Source organism: Pteropus vampyrus, unplaced genomic scaffold, assembly GCF_000151845.1.
Source record: "Pteropus vampyrus isolate Shadow unplaced genomic scaffold, Pvam_2.0 Scaffold311, whole genome shotgun sequence".
Classification (NCBI taxonomy): Eukaryota; Metazoa; Chordata; class Mammalia; order Chiroptera; family Pteropodidae; genus Pteropus; species Pteropus vampyrus.
Window position 1 is genome coordinate 1,341,820 of NW_011889092.1, and position 19,360 is coordinate 1,361,179.

A 19,360-nucleotide genomic window follows, 5' to 3' on the forward strand; every position below is an offset into this window, starting at 1 on the left:
CCAAATTTGTTATCACTGCTTTTCCTCGTAAATTGGTTTTAGTCTCTCCTACTGCAGATAGATTTTCTCCACTTGTTGGAAAGAATAGCCATTTGATGGGAAGAAGAGGCCATTTTGGACTCATCTTTCATCTGCCATTGCAAGAATGGCCTAATTTAGGTCAAGAGCCCACCTCTGCCCAATAACGGTGTCTGTCTTGCATATCAATTTTGCCTCCAAGTTTACCCCTGGGGTCAAGAGAGCGGTCTCTGTTGCTGGAAGTAGTGGGAAGGTATGCAAAGCCATATATGTTTTATGTCTTAAGATTCCACATAAAAAGATGCCACTACTAAAAAGATTTGAAAACTATTACAGTAGGAGATCAGTTTCTTCTTTAGCTTATATAAAACTTTATCAATGTAATATAACATCAGTAGGCTTACTTTTCAGTCATGGGGCTCAAGTGAGACCTTGTTCATTTTTTTTAAACATGTGAATTCTGATTGGTGTGTTATTTCTTGAACAGAACAGATATTTATTAAGCACTACCAGAATGTCACACCCTGCACTCAGCACAGGAGACATAGTGGTAAACAGACAGACATGATCCTTCCCTTCAAACTAAAAAGACAAATTGGCATCACCAGTGCAAGATTATATTCTTTGATTAGGAGTTACACAGCAAAAACACAATAGGGATGTCCAAAATAGATAATGATTAAGTGAAGATTTAAGGATAAGTAAGAGGAAAGGGTAGAGCATAGTCAAAAAAGAGGAAAAGCCTGTGTGAGAAATCAGAGACAAAAGGGATATTGGAGGAACCAAAAGATGTTCATTGTAGGGAAAGTGTAATGGGAAAGAGAGACAGGAAGCAATGAGCAAAGAAGCTGAAGAGGTAAGCCAAGTCCAGATCATGAAATCCTGAAGATTTTTCTTTTTACTTTCTCTTAAAGGTAACGGGAAGCCAATGAACATGTTAAGTCAAGTAAAATATGCAATTTAGAAACATCTTTGTAGCCACAATATAGGAATGAGTCATCAAGCAGAAAAGTTAGATGCAGGGCAACAGGAGCTTATTCCAGTAGTCCAGATGAGACAGGATGGCACGAGGATAGTAGCCGTGGAGATTAGGAAGAGAGGTTGGATTTTATAAATATAGAAGAAATAGAATCAATAAGATTTAGTAATTCAGTTGATGTTGGGAGAAAGGCAGAGGGGAAAGTGAACCTCATGTTCCAAGTGTCTTATGTAGGGAGGTGAGTGGATGGTAAATTGCACACTGAGCTAGGAACACAAAAAGAAGAGCAGTTAGAGAAGGGAATGGTTCAGTTTAAGAGACAGTTCGATATGTAGCTGAGAAAGTCAGAGGAGGGATATAGTGTCTGGTCAAAATCTAAGTCATTCCGAATAATTACATACTATTTTTTCACCAGAGTAGAGCTGACCTAATTAAGATAAAATAAATGCCTGATTCTCTAATTCATTCTCAAAACGTTTCTTCAGGCCTTCCCTCTTGTACAGTTGGGGTCTGCTTTTGTAGCTTCCACTCTTCAAATTTCTCAGTTCAGTTCATGTCAGTAATCATTTGCTTCTGGCTTTCTCTGCTAAGGTTAGAGATAAAGGGGAGAAGCAAGTGCTACCTGCTATCAAGGATCGAATGGTCTGTTGGGGAAATCAGACATGTATATAATGGTTTCAGGATGCAATCTAGAAACACCCTCCTAGCTACAATGTGGAAATGGGTTGGTGGGAGGGACAATAGGAGGCTGCTTCGGTAATCCAGATGAGACAGGTACTAAATACTAAATACTATGATAGGCAGTGATAAGTATTCTGTGTGCTAAGTACTGTGAGGGAGGAGTATATAAAAAGCGTATTCGAGCTCCCTTCTATGGTTCTCAGTATTTCATTCTATTTTGGGGACTACTTTTCTAATTATTGTTTTTTTTAATCAAAGTCTATATAAATATTTATTCAATCTGCTTTCTAATCACAAACCATATTGAGATAACGCTACCCAGAATTGCTTTGAACTTCGTCTTAAGGTACCACAACTGATTCAAACAATTGGAGTTAACTTGAGGCAGGGGGGCTGGAGCCAACCATAGAGTGGGTAGTCATTCACTTCCTTTGCTTTGATCCAATAATTTCTTTATTTTCGTATCTCCTGCATTAACTCTATGCACACTAGCAATAATCCACATAGGACAGAAAGCCTCCAACAATCTTATTCTTACCCACCAGAAAAATTGGCACAAGTGCAAGTTAATAACTTCTGTAACCCTGCTTATGTGATAATTAAAAATCGGGGAATTCTAGGTGTTGAATAGGATGGAAGAAATATTTTAAGATTTATCTGTCTGTTGAAGAGGCTTCCAATCACTTGGCCCATCTTGCACCTAATCAAGTTTCATTAAAAGCCTTCCTTGGGTTGCTGAAGCCAAGAGAAGCCTTTACTATGTTTGGTACATAATGACTAATGGTATGTTTCCTCTTAACTGGAATATGTTAAGTGTAGCTTGCCAGTGAGGTAACTAATTTAGGGCATATTTATTGCTATATTAAACTCTAGAGTAAAGCATTCATTTATTTATTCTATAAATCTTTTTGAGCATCTGGTCTGCCAGGCACTGTGCCTGAGTAAGACTCAAACCACGACTTGCAATAATACCCATACAGCATACAAAGGTTGTGGAATCACTAAGGAGAAGCGGGTTGAATTTTGTAAAGCATTCAGAACATGATAAGCCATTAGTAAATGTTAATTGTCTCTGTAGAATACAATGCAGATAACCATGATGAGAGATGGTACTACTAAGAGGTAGTAGGGGACTAGATTTTAAAAGACCTTAGATACCAGATAAAGAATTTTGAGTTTTCAAAATATACAGTGAAACCCATTGAAAAAAATTTGTGGCATCACTTTTTTTCCTAATCTGATAATCAGGTTTTCTTTTTACTTTTTTATGGAAGTTTTCTAACATACACTGAAGTAAGAAAAGTAATATAATAATCTCCATGTACTCATTACCCAGCTTTAACAATTATCAATATGTGGCCAATTCAGTAAAGATTTTTAAGCAAGGGAAGAAAGAAGATGTAACGTTGTGCTACTTCCATTACCTTATTTAATCTTCACAGTGACCTGTGGAGTATGTGGAGTACTACTTTCCCTAAGTACAAATAAGGAAACCATCAAAATGATGAAGTAAGTAAAAGTTCTGGGATTCCAACCCGCATCCAACTTATTCCAGAACTCACGTTCTTTCCCATGCTACATCATGCCGCCTCTATAATTCTGAAGTAGGTAGAGCATGATTCTCACTTGAAAATAGCTGCTAATCTGCCTCCCTGCTATATTGGTGCTGTTAACCCTATTCAACATGGTGGATTGCTCTGCCTCCAGCCATTTTGCTTCTCCAGGGTCACCAGGATCTAAGTCTACATAAATTTTCAACCTAATCAGCTAAAATGACTATTTAATCCAGTGGTTCTCAAAGTATGGACCCCAACCCAGCAACAAATTGTTAGAAAATACAGATTCTCAGGCACCACCACCCCTAATGAATCAGAAACTCCGAGGACGGGAGCTCATGCTGCCGATGTTGCCATTTGCTGTGTTTAAATAAAATACTGCAGCAGTTTCCTGCAGACACAAGATTATGGCCATCTACTAAGAGGGTTTCTAAGGCAAAAACTTCATATCAAAGGGAGTTATAACAAGTTCATGAAAAGCATGTTCTAAGGCAGGAATTTCTATTCAGACTTAGTTCTAGGGCCTTTCTGGGGATGTTATATAATTGCACAGAAAGGACTCTTAAGGATTTGCACTGCCTATACTTAAAGTGCTTGATAGTGCCATCTAGTGGTTTAAGCACCATAGAACGTGCAGCTTTATTACTCAAGGCTTTTGGGACAGAATTTGTATATTTTATTAAAATCAGTTTTATAGTAAAAGTTTAATGGAATCTCAAAGCACAAGATATGTATTTTTTGCTATAAAATCTCCATTGAGAGTTCTTACATATGACACCAAGATACAAGTAACAAAATTAAAATAGCTAAATTAGACTTCATCAAAATAAAAAACTCTGCACATCGAAGGACACTATTGAGAAAGTGAAAAGACAGCTCACAAAATGGGAGAATGTATTTGTAAATCCTGTATCTGATTAGATATTGGTATACAAATATATAAAGAACTCTTACAACCCATCAACAAAAATACCAAACAACCCCATTAAAAAATAAGTTAAGGACTTGAATAGACATTTCGCCAAAGAAGATATACCAATGGCCAATAAGCACATGCAGAGATGCTCAATATTATTAGTTACTAGAGAAATGCTAATCAAAACCACAATGAGATACCACTAGGATGGCTTGAATACTTTAAAAAAATAAAAAAAATAAAAGTGTTGATGAGGATATGGAGAAATTAGAACTTTCATACATCACTGGTGGTGATGTTAAATGCTATAGCCACAGTGGAAAACAGTTTGGCAGTTTCTCAGCTAATTAAACATAGAATTGCCATAGGACCCAGTAATTTCACTGCGAGGTATATATGCAAGAAAATTGGAAACAGGTGTTCAAACAAAAACTTGTACACAAATATTCATAGCAGCATTATTTATAATAGCCAAAAAGTGGAAACAACCCAAATGTCCCTAAGCTAATGAATGGATAAACAAAATGTTGTATAGCTATATAATGGAATATTAATCATAAAAAGAAATGAAGTACTAATACATTGATGAACCTTGAAAATATCATGCTTACTGATAGAGGCAGGCACAATGAGCCACATATATATGATTCCATTTATATGAAATGTCCAAAACTGGCAAATCCAAAGAGGGAAAGTAGATTAGTGGTTGCCAGAGGCTAGAGAAGGAAAGAATGGGAGTGATTTCTTAATTGGTGTGGGATTTTTTTGGAGGGGAGTGATGCAGTTATCTTGAAATGAGACAATGATGGTTGCACAACAGTGTGAATGTACTAAAAGCCATTGAATTTATTTAAAATTGTTAAAATGGTGACTTTTATGTTATGTGAATTTTACCTCAATTTGTATGAAAACCTCTATTGATTGGCGATACTTCAAAAACTTTTTAAATTATTGTTAGTATATTTTTACCATTGTTATTGCTGGTATGTATGTATTCTATTCTTTTTTGAACCTAAAATTATTTGATATATACTTTTCCATTTATACAGTTTACACAGTTCTTATTTTGGTGGCTTTATATGTTTTAGTCATTATATACAGCAGAGCTAATCATTTCTCAAATGTTTGCTGATTTTTGCTTCTCTTTTTTTTTGTTTCAAAGAGTCCTGTTCTATGCTTAAACAAATAAGAATATCGAAAACTCTTCATAGACATTGACTGGTATTTCTTCCCCAAAACATGATTTGAGTCATTTTTTTCTTTTTTCTTTTTTACTATTTCAGTTGTGGGTTTTTTCTGACTGCTCTATAGGAAAAATATACTATAATTTGTAATCCTACCAATAATGGATGAGGAAAAGTGGGAGAGATTAATGACTGTTGAGTGTCTACTCTGTGCCAGGCACTGTATCTGGATCCTTTTAGATCCATTATTTCATCTAACTCCCAAACCTAGTTCCACTAAAGTGACTACAGAAGTTGACACAAATAGCAAATAAGCAAAAGTCAGAACCCAAGCACTTTGTCTCCAAGTTTTATCATGTTCCCATAGCTTTACCAATATTGGATTTTACCTTTTTTAGTTCCTACTTATTAGAGAAATTCCATGTTTTCCCATGTGATTGTTTACTGTTTATATCTATCCTTACATAATAATCTGTACCTTTCGTTCATTTATTATTAATAGATTTTTAAACTGAGCTTACCTTATAGACAGTATGCATTACATGTCAAAGCTTTATCATAATTTTTTTTGTTTTTGTTTATTCCCCTTTTATAGGCTCTTGATGGAAATGTGTATGATCACTTGAAGGATTATTTAATAGCCTTCAGCCGAACTGAACTAGAAACATGTCAAGCTGTGCAGAACACATTCCAGTTTTTATTAGAAACCTCCAGCAAGGTAAGTTACCTTTAGTACAACATGTGATGTTACCCATTTTAGAATATAAAATGTTTTTACATACAAAGTAAATGAAGGCACCAATAACATTAGAAGAATGCTTTAAAGGAGAAATTTCCTGGAAACAGTATTCCTTCTAACAAAGTTGGTGGATATTCTGTTCTTGACGCAAATGGCGAAAGAGGAAGTGATGATGCAGGCTAGCTCAGGACATCAGTCCATCGCCACGTACATTGCTTTTGAAAAGAATGGTTTAAAGAGTTTTATCTTCCACCCAGATTTTGAATGTACTCAACTCACTCATATGGGGAAACAATGGGGATCATTGTTAGTTCAAAGAATAATAAAGGAGTATAAAGAGGAAAACAGCATTTTATAATCAATAAAGGAATAAATACTATAATGTCCTGTTTTTAAAAAATTACCCTTATCTTTATATGCCGTCATTCTTTGATAGATATCTTCTCATTCAAAAATATTGAAATCCATCAACTTTGCTAACATGTCACACTATGTTACAGAGAAAATAAATAAAATTGCTTTTCTTTAGGATTCGACAGATTAAAATTTTTTGCAGTAGAGAAACTGTCCTTTGGAAGATATATTGTTCCTGTGATTAGTAATTGCTTTCTTTCTGATAAATTAAGTATACAGTAAATGTTTCCTGACTGAATGCATGCATTTGTAAAAATGTATTCATTTTATAACTGCTAAGAAATTGTTTGGAAAGGAATCAGGGTATCCCATCTCACAAGACAATGTCCAAAGACAGGAAAGAAAAGGTGCACAGACTCGTCTTCCTAAATGCCCCCTTTTGTATTTATTCTTGTTTTCAGTGTACCATAGCTCCAATTCTATTTTGAGAAAAACTTTTGGAATGTTAAGTTGATATGGAAATGTGAAGATCACTAGTCTGTTGCTTTGAAATCCTGTCATATTTCTATTTTTTTATGTTTACCACACCCCCAGAATCAAATAAAAGGAATGAAAGGACTGACATATAGAAAGAAGGATGGATAGACAGACAGATGGTTGTGCGAAAACAAATGTAGAAAAATGATAATTAAAGAATCTAGATAATGGTATATAGATGTTTTAATACAATACCTTTTATTTTAATGTATATATGTTTGAGATTTTCTTTCTTTTTTTTTAGATTTTCCATAAGAGAATGTCAGGGGTGGGGGGAGTCTTTCAAAACAGCTTGGCTTCTTTTTTTTTTTTAATGGAGTGTTTGATTTTGAATAATGATCAAATTGTTTATATTTATTGGTCCATTCAGTTTTTCTGTTTATTTTTAGAATATTTTGGTAACTTATACTTTCCTAGACAATTGTCCATTTTATTTATCAAATTTGATGGCATAAATTTGCTTATAAACTTGTTTGCTTGTAGAGTTGTATCCCTTTTTATTTCTGATATTCTTTGTGCTTTCTCTCTTATTTTTATCAGACTTAACAGGTCCATTTTATTAATCTTTTCCAAGAGCCAGCTTTTGTGCTTCTTCTCAAAGTTACTACAAAGTTGTTTTCTATTTCCTTAATTTCTGCCTTTATATTCATTATTTCTTTATACTTTATTACAATTGTTCTTTTTCAGACTTCTTTTTCTATTATATTTGCAATCTTTTTTGTTTTTAAATAAATCCACTTATAGTTTAAAATTTCCTCTTTCTACTCATATCCAAAAAGATAATTGCACACCAATGCTCATAGCAGCATTATTCACAGTGCCAGGACATGGAAGCAACCAAAGTGTCTTGGATAGATGATTGGCTAAAGAAGCTGTGGTACATATATACAGTGGAATATTACTCAGCCATAAGAAGAGATGAAATACTGCCATTTGCAACAACATGGATGGACCTTGAAATAATCATACTAAGCGAAATAAGCCAGACAGAAAAAGTTGAAAATATATGATATCACTTATATGTGAGATATAAACCTAAAAGCAGCAAATGAACAGGACAAACAAACAGAGGCTCATGGACATGGACAATGCACTAGTGGTTACCAGAGGAGAGAGGGAAAACTAAAAAATCAAATAATAATGATGATGATGATGATAAATTAATCGGTTTAAAAAAGGAAGATAAGTTATGGAATCCTAAATATTTCGCTGAACCTTACATTATGATTATCACATCAAATACTTCAGTAAGCACTTGAAACAGTGTATGAAAATAAAATTCTATTATCCATTTACTAAAAAAAAAAATTTTTCTTTCTACTTTTATTGCTTTTTTGCTGTTTCTATGTTTTCTCCCCTCATTTACCCATGAATTATTTAGAAGTGAGGTTTTCCGGTTTCCATTCAGTTGGAAATATGTAGTGGGGTAACATTTTTCATTTCTAATTTTATTAGAAATTGTATCTCATTTTTATTTTATTATATTGATTCCAATTTTATCAGCGTGATTGTCCTCTAACAAAATTTTTTGAAACCTCTTTTTCTAAGAATAAGATAGATTGGATACACTACCTTTAGTTTATAAAACAGGTAAATGTATAGTCTTAAAAAAAACAGCTAATATTTTACACAGCACTTAACAATTTTCTAGGAGTTTTTAGCACATCCTCTGAAATTGGCATTATCTTGCTCATTTTATCGAGAGGAAAACAGATGGAATTTTCTGTGGCTTACCTGATGTCATATACTGACACATAGTGTTTTCCATGCTTATATTCATAGAAAATGAATTAAAAATGTATAAACTGATTTGACACATAAAGAGATAAGCTTTCATTTTCCTCTGCATTCACTGATATGAGTATCTTGCTCCCCAGGGGTGAGGAATAAATGGCATGCCCTTATGTTTAGATTGAAAGTGGTAGGAATAAAAATTTAATAAGAATGATGTAGCTGGGAGATGTGCCCTTTTGTTCCAGGTAACAAAAGAGCTCACACCTACCTAAGTTTTATTCCATGTGCTTTTCTGTTAACAAAGAAACTTGTTATGCTGCTCATGTTGTACTATTGGAAGCAATCCAGTGATCTGATAACCCAAAAAGAATTTTGAAACTCTCTAGGTTTTTATTCTTCATCATTATTACTTTGTCCTTGGGGGTGAAAAAAACATTTTTTCCTGCATATCTAAGTTGTAACTGTATATATTCTGAAAGCTATTTTGGGGTTATTTATAGTGACACACTATAAATGTTAAGGTGCTCTCTATATCTTTCATCCCCTAAAGGGAAACTGCTGGCCCTAGGAGCTTTTGTTTAATTATTTATAAAGCTTGCTTTTCTCCTTAATATTTTATGAAATGCTTTGTATATGTAACTGAAGCAGCTGTTGTCATATTTTCTCTAGGAGAGCAACTCCAGAGGTATTTCTGCTGGCCTTTCTAGTTTGTGCGTGCTTGCTTTCTGTCTGCATAAGGAAACTCCTACCAATTAGTGTAGCACTTTTATTTTTTTAACAATTCATAAAATACAGTGTTATCCTATATTTCTTTGAAAATTGAATTGTCTAGTACAGCCATTCTTAATATCTTGAAGACTAACCAAAAAAGTAAATTTAATAAAAGGAAGGGAGAAAAATACATGATCATCTCAAAAGACACAGGAAAGGCATTTGATGAAATTCAGCACTCTTTTATTATAAAAACACTCAGCAAATTAGAACTCAAGGGGAACTTTTAACATGATAAAGGACATTTATGAAAAATCTGCAGCTGATATACTCAATGGTGAAAGACTAAAAACTTTTTCCACTAAGATCAGGGACAAGACAAATGCTCACTACTGCTGTTCACCATTATACTAGAGACCTTGTCAGAGCAGTTAAGCAAGAAAAAGCAATAGAAGACATCCAGATTGAAAAGGAAGAAGTAAAATTATCTGTATTTGCAGATGATATGATTTATATAGAAAATCCTACAGAATTCATTAAAAAAGTACTAGAGCTAATAAACAAACTCAGCAAAAGTTGCGGATGCAAGATCAAAACACAAAAATCAGCTGTGTTTCTATACTCCATCAATGAATGAACCAAAAGAAAATTAAGAAAACAATTCCAACTATAATAACATCTGAAGAATAAAATATCTAGGAATAAATTTAACCAAAGAGGTGAAAGATTTATACCTTGAAAACTGCAAAACTTTGCTGAAAGCTATTAGAGAAGACCTAAGTAAATAGAAATAATAAATGTTTATGCATTAGAAGATTTTATATCACTAATACTGCAATATCCCCCCAAAGCAATCTACAGGTTCATTGCAATCCCTATCAAAATTCCGATGACCCTTTTTTTTTTTGCAGAAATGGAAAAGCCTATCCTCAAATTTATACGGAACTTCAAGGGGCCATAAATAGCCAAAACACACTGAAAAGGAAAAAAAGTTGGAGGATTCACACTTCCCAATTTCAAAACTCACTGCAAAATTATAATAATCATTATAGTGTGATACTAGCATAAGGGTAGAATTGAGAGTTCATAAATAAACCCAAACATCAATGGCTTGTTGATTTTTGACAAGATCGTTAAGGCCATCTGATGAAGAAAGAATAGTCTCTTCAACATAAGGTGCTGAGACAACAGGATAACCACATGCAAAAGAATTAAGTTGAACCCCTATCTCACTTTATGTGCAAGAATTAACTCAAAATGGATCAAGTTCCTGAAACTACAAAACTACTAAAGAAAACATAGAGGTAAATCTTTAGGACCTTGGATTTGGTATGATATTCTTAGATTTGACATCAAGCACAAGCAACAAAAGAAAAAATAGATAATTGGACTTCATCCAATAAAAAGCTTTTGTGCATCAAAGAACATTATCAAGAATGAGAAAAAACAACCCACAGGATAGGAGAAAATATTTACAAATCATGTGTCTAATAAGGATTTAATACCCAAAATATATTTAAAATTCTTACAACTCAACAACAAAAAGACAGACAACCCAATTTAAAAATGGGCAATAGACTTGAATAGACAATTCTCTAAAGAATATATATAAATGGCCAAGAAGCAAAGATATCCCACATTATTAGTTATTAAAGAAATACAAATCAAAACAACAGTGATATACAATGTTCCACCCACTAAGATGGCTTTAATAATTAAAAAAGAAAACTAACAAGTGTTGGCAAGGATGTAGAGAAATTAGAACCGTCATACATTGTTGGTAGGAATGTAAAACGCTACGGTCACTGTGGAAAACCGTTTGGTATTTCCTCAAAAAGTGAAACACAGTTACCATATGACTTGGAACTTCCATTTCAATTTTTGTTCAAATAAAAATTTATATATAGGTGTTCACAGCAGCATTATTCATAATAGCTAATAAGTGGGGAAAAAAACTAAATGTCCATCAACTGATTGGATAAATAAAACATAGTATACCCATACAATGGAATATTATTCCTCCATAAAAAGGAGTGAACTGTTAATACATCATACAACGTAAGTCCTACAGAATAAAAAATATAAATATCTATTACCATATAATAAGATGCTATTACAGGCTGAATTGTGTCCCCCTAAAATTCATATGTTGAAGTCCTAACCCCTATTACCTCAGAATGTGACTATATTTGGAGGCACAGCCTTTAAAGAAGTTATTAAGGTAAAACGAGGTCATGTGGGTGCGCTCTAATCCAATATGACTGGAGATTATGTCCTTGTAAGAGGAGATTATGACACAAACAGACACAGAGAAGGAGGACCATGTGAAGACACCAGAAAAAGATGGCCATTGATAAGCCAAGGAGAGAGACCTGCAGAAGAAACCAACCCTACCAGCACCTTGATCTTGGACTTCTGGCCTCCAGAACTATGAGGAAATTTTATGTTGTTTAAGCCACCCAGTCTGTGATACTTTTTTATGACAGCCCTAGCAAACTAATACAAATGCTTATTCTCATCATTAATCAAAGAAATGGAAATTAAAATCACCATGAGATTCTATTTTACACCTATGACAAAAGTAAAGGTAGACAGGAGTGAATGATGGTGAGAATATGGATTAACAAAAACTCATACACTACCCTAAGGGGTAGAAATTTGTACATCCAACTTGAAAACATTTGACATTATCTAGTCAGTTTAAAGATGTACTTGACTTCTGACTCAGCAGTTCCACTCCTAAGAATATATCCTAGAGAAATTCTTGCACATGTGTATCAGGAAACTTTTGGGAAAATATTTATAGCAGCTTTCTTTATAAAAGTTGAAAAAGCTAGAAACAAGTAACTGTCCACTGGCAGTAGGATGAATAATGGATTACAATGTAGCAGTAAAATTAAAGATCTTTAGGCACATGCATTAATATGGATGAGACTTACAAATATAATGTTGAGCAAAAAAGCGAGCTGCTAAAGAATATACACACTGAGATACCATTTATACAGAGTTTAAAAATATCCAAGAAAACAGTATAGTTTTGAGATACATCATATGTAGTAACACTATTTAAAGGAAAAAAAAGTGAGAATGATAAATTTCAGTAGGGCGGTTACCTCTAGAGCATGTATTACCGGAGGGGATGGGGTGGTTTGCAAAAAATTCTTAGATATCACAATGTGCACAGTACATAGACATATATACAGTATATTTGTGGTATTAAAATTTAATCAAATCAAGTGCATAGGGAAAAAGTGTCTAAAACAGCTCCCTAGGGCAAGGAGTGGGGGTGATAACGTTTTTTTAAAAAGTTGAGTAACACTGCTTTAGAAGGATAGAAGTTGAGAATACAATAAGGAGAGGATATATAGTTTTTCAACAATATCGGTAATGTTTTATTTAGTCTCAGCGGTGGATACCTAGGTGTTCTTAAACAACTTTATTGAATGATACTTAGGCAAAGTCACTGTGCTAGGTGCTGAAGAAAACAGTGATAAGATTTTAAGGCCTAATCTCTGTTGTCACAAGGAATGACAGAGGGTATCAGAAAGGAACTGAAGGGAAAGATTACAAGAAGGATGAGGAAACTTGAGAGTGAGAAATAATGTTCATTATCTTAATTGTGTGATGTCATTACAGGTGTATAGATATGTTAAAACTTATCAAATTATATACTTTAGAAATGTTTATAAAAATACAATTCATGCATGTCAATTATACCTCAGTAACATCTTTAAAGACAGAGAGATTGAACATATATCCTAGAGAAAATGAAAAATTTATTTTCACACAAACTTGCACACAGATGTTCATATAGTAGCTTTATTCATAATAGCTCAAAACCGGAAACTGCTTAAATGACCTTGAATGAGTGAAGGATCAAACAAAATGTGCAATGTCTATACTGTGGAATACTACTCACCAATAAAAAGGAACAAACTGTTGATATATGTAACAACTTGGATGGATTTCAAGGAAATTATACTGAGTGAAAAAAGATAATCTCAAAAGATATATGCTACATGATTCCATTATATAACATTTGCGAAATGACATTCATAGAGATAGAGAACAGGTGGGTGGTTGTCAAGAATTAGGAATGGGGAGAGTAGATATTGCTATTATGGAGCAGCACAAGGAAGTCTTACAGTGATGGTTCAGTTAAGTATCTTGATTGCGATGGTGGTTACAGGAAGGTATTGTGCCTGTGATAAAATTGTGTAAACATCTATGCATACACACCCCCAGATGAGTGCATATATAACTGGCTTCCCTAACCAAATTCTCCCAACCACTCCTCACCCCATCCCACTCCTTCTGTCTGGATTGAATATCACTTTTGTTTATGCCTGCCTAGTACCCTCTACATACTTCCATAGTGTATTTTAATTGGGTAATCCTTGTAGATGCTAACTTTGATTATCTATCTTTATTGATTTATATATTCCTTCTCAGCTCTACATTTAACATTGGGCCTGATAAGCTCTCAATAAATGGTTGTTGAATGAAGGGCAGGAGAGGAATAGAGAAAGAACTGGGATTGTACTGGTAAATAAAATGCAAAATAAACCTCCTCCTTTATCCATCACCTCAATAAACCCTTTTCCCAGGACTACTAAGGTATAGCTACAGAGCTACTTTAAACTGTTTTTGTCTTCTGTTTATCCGCTGGCAGAGGTACTAATGAGCTGTAATATACTGCAAATGAAAGATAAGTAAAGAGTAAGCAGTGTAGCAAAATGGATTTCTGCATAATCAAATGTTGCTGATTTCCATTCTTTCCTAGGGTATATGATGCAATAAATTCTTTTCAGATGACTGTCTTTCTGTGCTATTTATTCTGCTACTTTCTGTGTATCAGGATTCCCCTTCTATATAAATTGCTTTCTAGTTTATCTTCTTCGTATACTTTATGATGGTAATTAGAATGTAACCTTCTAGAAAAGGTGGCAAGAAGTACTATAAAAATACTATTTTGTGGTACAGATGAGGTTATCTGGCAGTTTCCTAATGGATGGCAATCTCCATAAAACAGACTGTGAGAAGCCTACAAAACTTTAGACTGGGAGAAAACTAAGAGACTAATGTGCTTCTCTATTTGCGTGTATGCGTGCACACACACACACACACACACACACAAATAGCTTTTCGTATAATAGCTATCTTCTTGCCGTCTTAAAATATTGTATATTGTCTAGTCCCAAAACCTGGGCTAGTTCCTAAACTAGTACTTTCCAAATTTAGATTCTTGAGAAAATAGTACACAAGTAACAACTGGTTTCTAAAGTGGAAAAAAAAAAGTGTAATTATCATTTCTTTTTGACCATGTAGTGTTGGAATGATTTTGCATTTTGAAAAACAGCAAAATAAATCTTAAACCTTAAAATGTGATTACTAGGCATTTAAACCTGATTAAAGACTTAAAGATATTTTATTTTCTCTTTAGGTGGTACGGGACTATAATCTTCAGCTGTTTCTACAAGAGAATGCTGTATTTCACAAACCCCAGCCCTTCCAGTTCCAACCTTGTGACAGTGATACTGTAAGGGAATTCCACATTTTCATTTCATTTGTTTGTAAGCTATGTTTGTGCTCAAACAACTATTATCTTTGGAATAGACAGAAAAAGCCAAGTATGGCTTATTAATTTTATAACAAACTGTGAGGATACAGAGAAACTTACATTTCTTCTTCATAAAATATGACTGACACACTCAGTATCTTTATGCATATAACTTCCTACTAAATTGGGTTAAGTTATAAGACATTACTGAAAATGTGAAAAGTGAACTTAGGGAAAAAGAAAAAAATTCAGTAAATTTTTTTTCAGCTTAAATATAAATTATACCTTCTATCCATGAAATTGTTCACATGTATATATACCTTTTCAAAGAAACCAGTGGTTAAGTTTTAATCAGAATACAATTAATAAATAGAATAATGAATATGTGCATGCAAATATTTTGATTGGTTTTATACAAAATTATAGGCCCTTTATAATTTCTTTCAGATTTCTTAGAATGGTAAAGTATTAACACAGATGCCAAATTGGCACTTTTTACAAAGCAGACATTAATCATCCATTTTTACCCTTTAGTTTACTCTATGAAAAATGCCATTTTTGAATTTTAGAAAAGAACCGAAATACCAATTTGATAACAACAACAAAAAAAATTAACTTCTACAAGGTGAGAGGGGACATGTGTAGCATATATCTATGTGCTAGCATATCTAGCACATTTTCTCAATGTAGGCTAGCCAAAAGGATAATCAGATTATACTGGTAGGGTCTGTTGGTAAATGTAGAATCAAAATCAAGGGAGTTTACGATATCATAGTTTAATAGTATCAGTTTAATAGAAACCTTTGCTAGAGCTATCTTCATTACTTTTCTTACTAAATTTTAAGTAACCCTTTTTGTGGCTATAAAAAAAAAGCATTTTCTTCTAGATTATACCGTTGTCCTTTACAGTAGTGTTTTTTTTATTCAATCAGCTTTTGCTTACTGATTCAGTGACATTGTCCTATAATTGACTGATTTGAAACCTGGGAGGAATGAAGCAGAGCATTAGAAAATAGAGTATGGACAAGTTTGCCAAGCTTGACTTAAAATTGCGACTAATTTGCTCATTTTCCTCAGAAAATCAGAATAACAGTGACTCTCATCTCACTTGTCCAAAGCCTAACTGCAGCCCTAAATCCTTTGTTGTTTCTAGACACTGTGCTAAATGTTCTTAGCTGTGTGTCCCTGTTTGCCTTAAAATTTTAACTCTATGCTGTTTTCTGTCCTTGTGCAATCTTTATTGGGCAGAGTTTAAAAGCTGCCCAACTGGTGGATATTGAGCTCTCCCCTGTCAGTGCTCTGAGAATGACCATAGCTGAGGTATATGGGGTTGTGGGTCAAGGGTGGGAGGACTGGGATATATGGGTTTGCATGTTAATGAAGGGTGGGACCTGGTATTGGAATGAAAGATATATGTATAAGGGACCACTGAATGCATAAGATTGGGCTTTCCATTTTCCTTTATAAATTAGGGATTTCCCTTTCTATTTATAATGAAAAGATTGAACTTCTCATTTTTTATCTTGTCTGAAGCACTTTAGTTTTCCTTAACAAGAGTGCTGAAAAGAACCTTAGAGCTAACCTTGCCTTTATTAAAGGAAAACTGAAGCCTAGAACGGAAAACAGACTTGTCCATAGTCATACAGTGAGCAAATGGCACATTACTGTCCTGATGGCAGTATTAATGTTCTTTCTGCATGCTACTCTGTTTTCTGAAAGAAATGTTGAGCATTTGGGGAGCAATTAATTTTTCCATAATGGAAAAAGATAAATGCCCATACTTTTATAAAAATTATCCCAGATTGTTAACCATCGAAAAAGCCTTTAGAATAATCATTTTTTAAAAAATGTTTTTAACTACAAGATATATTTGCATGTACTTTTTGTTTTGTTTTAAGTTAGGTATTCTTACTGCCCACAAGAAATGAAATCCCAAATAATTAATTATTACAGTACTCAGTTTAGACTAGTACTGTTTTTGCATGTGAGAATGGAGCCATTGTTTACTTGCTTTTCTGGTTTCCTCTTGGAGTTGGTAGCACTAAGTCTGTCATGGAGTAGAGAGCACCTGTTGGTGCTCATTAGCCCACTCTTCCTGTCAGGTGAGTAGAGGACATGTAGGAAAGACTAATCACCACTGTCTTCTGTTGTATTTCTAAAATTGCTGTTCTTCCTGTTCTGTTTTGAGGCACATTTCAATGCAGCAGACACTGAGCATATGGACTATCACCATCTGTAGCCCAAACATATTTTAGACCTATTTACCTGTTCCCAAAATGTTGCTCAGTAATAAAAAATAAATTTTTCCATCAATTGCCTCCTTTTTCATCAACTCTACTCCCTACAGTTTCATTCTCTTTAAGATCTTTCAATAAGTTTTTAATCTTGTTTATGATTTATTCTTTGGGCTATCAAGAACTTAAGAATTATTTGGGGGTTTTTTTTAACAGTAATGAGAAAATTTTTTGTTTCAAATAATTTTCAATTGGATCTTTAACATTAACAAACCATTTATTGGATACTTAATATATATACATACTATAAGAGGATGTTTAAAATATGGCTGAATTTTATCCTAATGACCTTTATGAGATAGGAGACATCTTCACCAATTTTCAGATGTAACTAAGATCAGATTAACATACCCAAGATCATAAAGCCAGTAAGTGGCATAGAAAGTATTAAAACTAGGTCTGTCTGACTTAAAAATCTATACCTGGGCTCTTTAGAATACACCTAAATTACCCTTATATATCAGATTCTTCTGACTAATGTAGATTGCCTTTGCATCTTCATCCAGGGTTTAACATTTTAAACTCTGACTTCTGAGGACAGATATAAATTGAAATGCCTAGATCCTTTTGCAAAGCAAAATATAACACTAAAGTTAATTCCCAGATTCCTAGTCCCCCCCAAATTGAATCAGAGTATAACATATAATTATAAAATTAATTAGCTTTTGATTTGTATTATTTTGTTCTGTTTCAATTCTTTTATCATTGTATAATTTAGGTTTAGCTGAAATGTCTGCATAGAGTAAAAGTGTTTCAGCCTTGCCTATCCCAACAAAAATATTAAAATTTTATCAAATTCTACTTTACCAATTTTGAGCAAAAGTCAGTTTTCTAAGACCATCCTAGTATAATAAAATTTTGCTTTTTTTGTGTTAAAATTCTCTGTGGGTAATTTATATTTAAGAAATTGTTTTCTTTCCTAATTATTTTAATAAAGATTTTTTTTCTTAGTTTCTTGAGAGTTTAGAGAAAGTTCAGATAGTTTAGAGGTTAAGGGCTCTGAGTCTGGAATCAGACTTGTATAATCAAAGCTGTAACATTTAACATCTGGTAGACACTGGAAATTTTACTTAATCTCTCTGAGCCTCAGTTTCCTTTTCTATAAACTGTCTGTACGACCCATCTCAAAAGATTGTTATAAGAGTATGTGAAGTACTTTCCTTAGTACCTTGCACAGTAGGGCTTAACCATTACTATTGTTTATTTAGATTTTACAGTTTGTTCTTTGTGAAACATAATCATAGCATTTTAGGGCTAGAATAAACCCTTAGTGATCATTTGATCTAGCATCACTATCTTTCATGTGACATTAAAGCCCAAATGAAGGGTAAAAGCTAGTTCGAGTTTTGATGGTAAGTTGGTAATGGGCCTGAAACTAAAACCCAATATCTTGCAGGGCAGAGAGTTTGTATTGCTGTTATTGTATTGTTTATTTTTTGTTGTTGTTGTTGTTTTCACTCTATCCACTATGTAATCCCATTGAAATTATTGAGTCGTTTCCATTTTTACCTATGCAACTATTAGTGTCATAATAGGTTAGCATGAATACTTTTTCTTCTAGCTTAGCCTAGCTTAGCTTTCTTCACATCCCAGATGGATCAATCCACAGTATTAGAGATGAAGTTTTAATGTTCAGCAATGTAAGACCAAAAAACCCTGGTCATTTATGATTTCATACTTCCCTCTAGTTTTCTGCTAATATCCCACAGTAGTAGAGCATGTATCGTGTTTTGAGTGCTGATGAAGTGAAGGCTCTCAGATCCACCTACAAAATGGTAGTGATTTCTGTAAGGATAACAGTGCCTTCTCTCTGTTCTCTCTTGTGTTGTAGAGCCGACAATTAGAATCAGAAACTGGAACCACAGAGGAACACAGTCTAAACAAGGAGGCTCGGAAATGGGCCACACGCGTGGCACGTGAGCACAAAAACATTGTTCACCAACAACGAGTAAGTGTAAAAAAGAGTCTTAAGCTATATTTAGCTTAAGCCAAATGTCTAAACAATTTAAGGAGTTGAATTTCATTAATGTGAAAAATATCCTGTATATGTTTCTTCTGTAATTTCTCAGCACTCAGCAGTATGCTGTCAGCTATTTA

The 19,360-nt window shown here is 33.8% G+C and overlaps 1 protein-coding gene across 2 annotated transcripts in view; it reads left to right on the forward strand.

Annotated features, from left to right (window-relative positions):
* The window catches only part of FCHSD2 (FCH and double SH3 domains 2), a 241,716-nt gene that overhangs the window by 177,799 nt on the left and 44,557 nt on the right, over positions 1 to 19,360 (forward strand). For both annotated transcript variants that reach the window (XM_023521654.1, XM_011377401.2), the window contains exons 9-11: positions 5,930 to 6,052; positions 14,853 to 14,948; positions 19,095 to 19,211. In XM_023521654.1, coding sequence (XP_023377422.1) covers positions 5,930 to 6,052; positions 14,853 to 14,948; positions 19,095 to 19,211 — 336 coding nt within the window. The remainder of the gene's footprint in view (positions 1 to 5,929; positions 6,053 to 14,852; positions 14,949 to 19,094; positions 19,212 to 19,360) is intronic.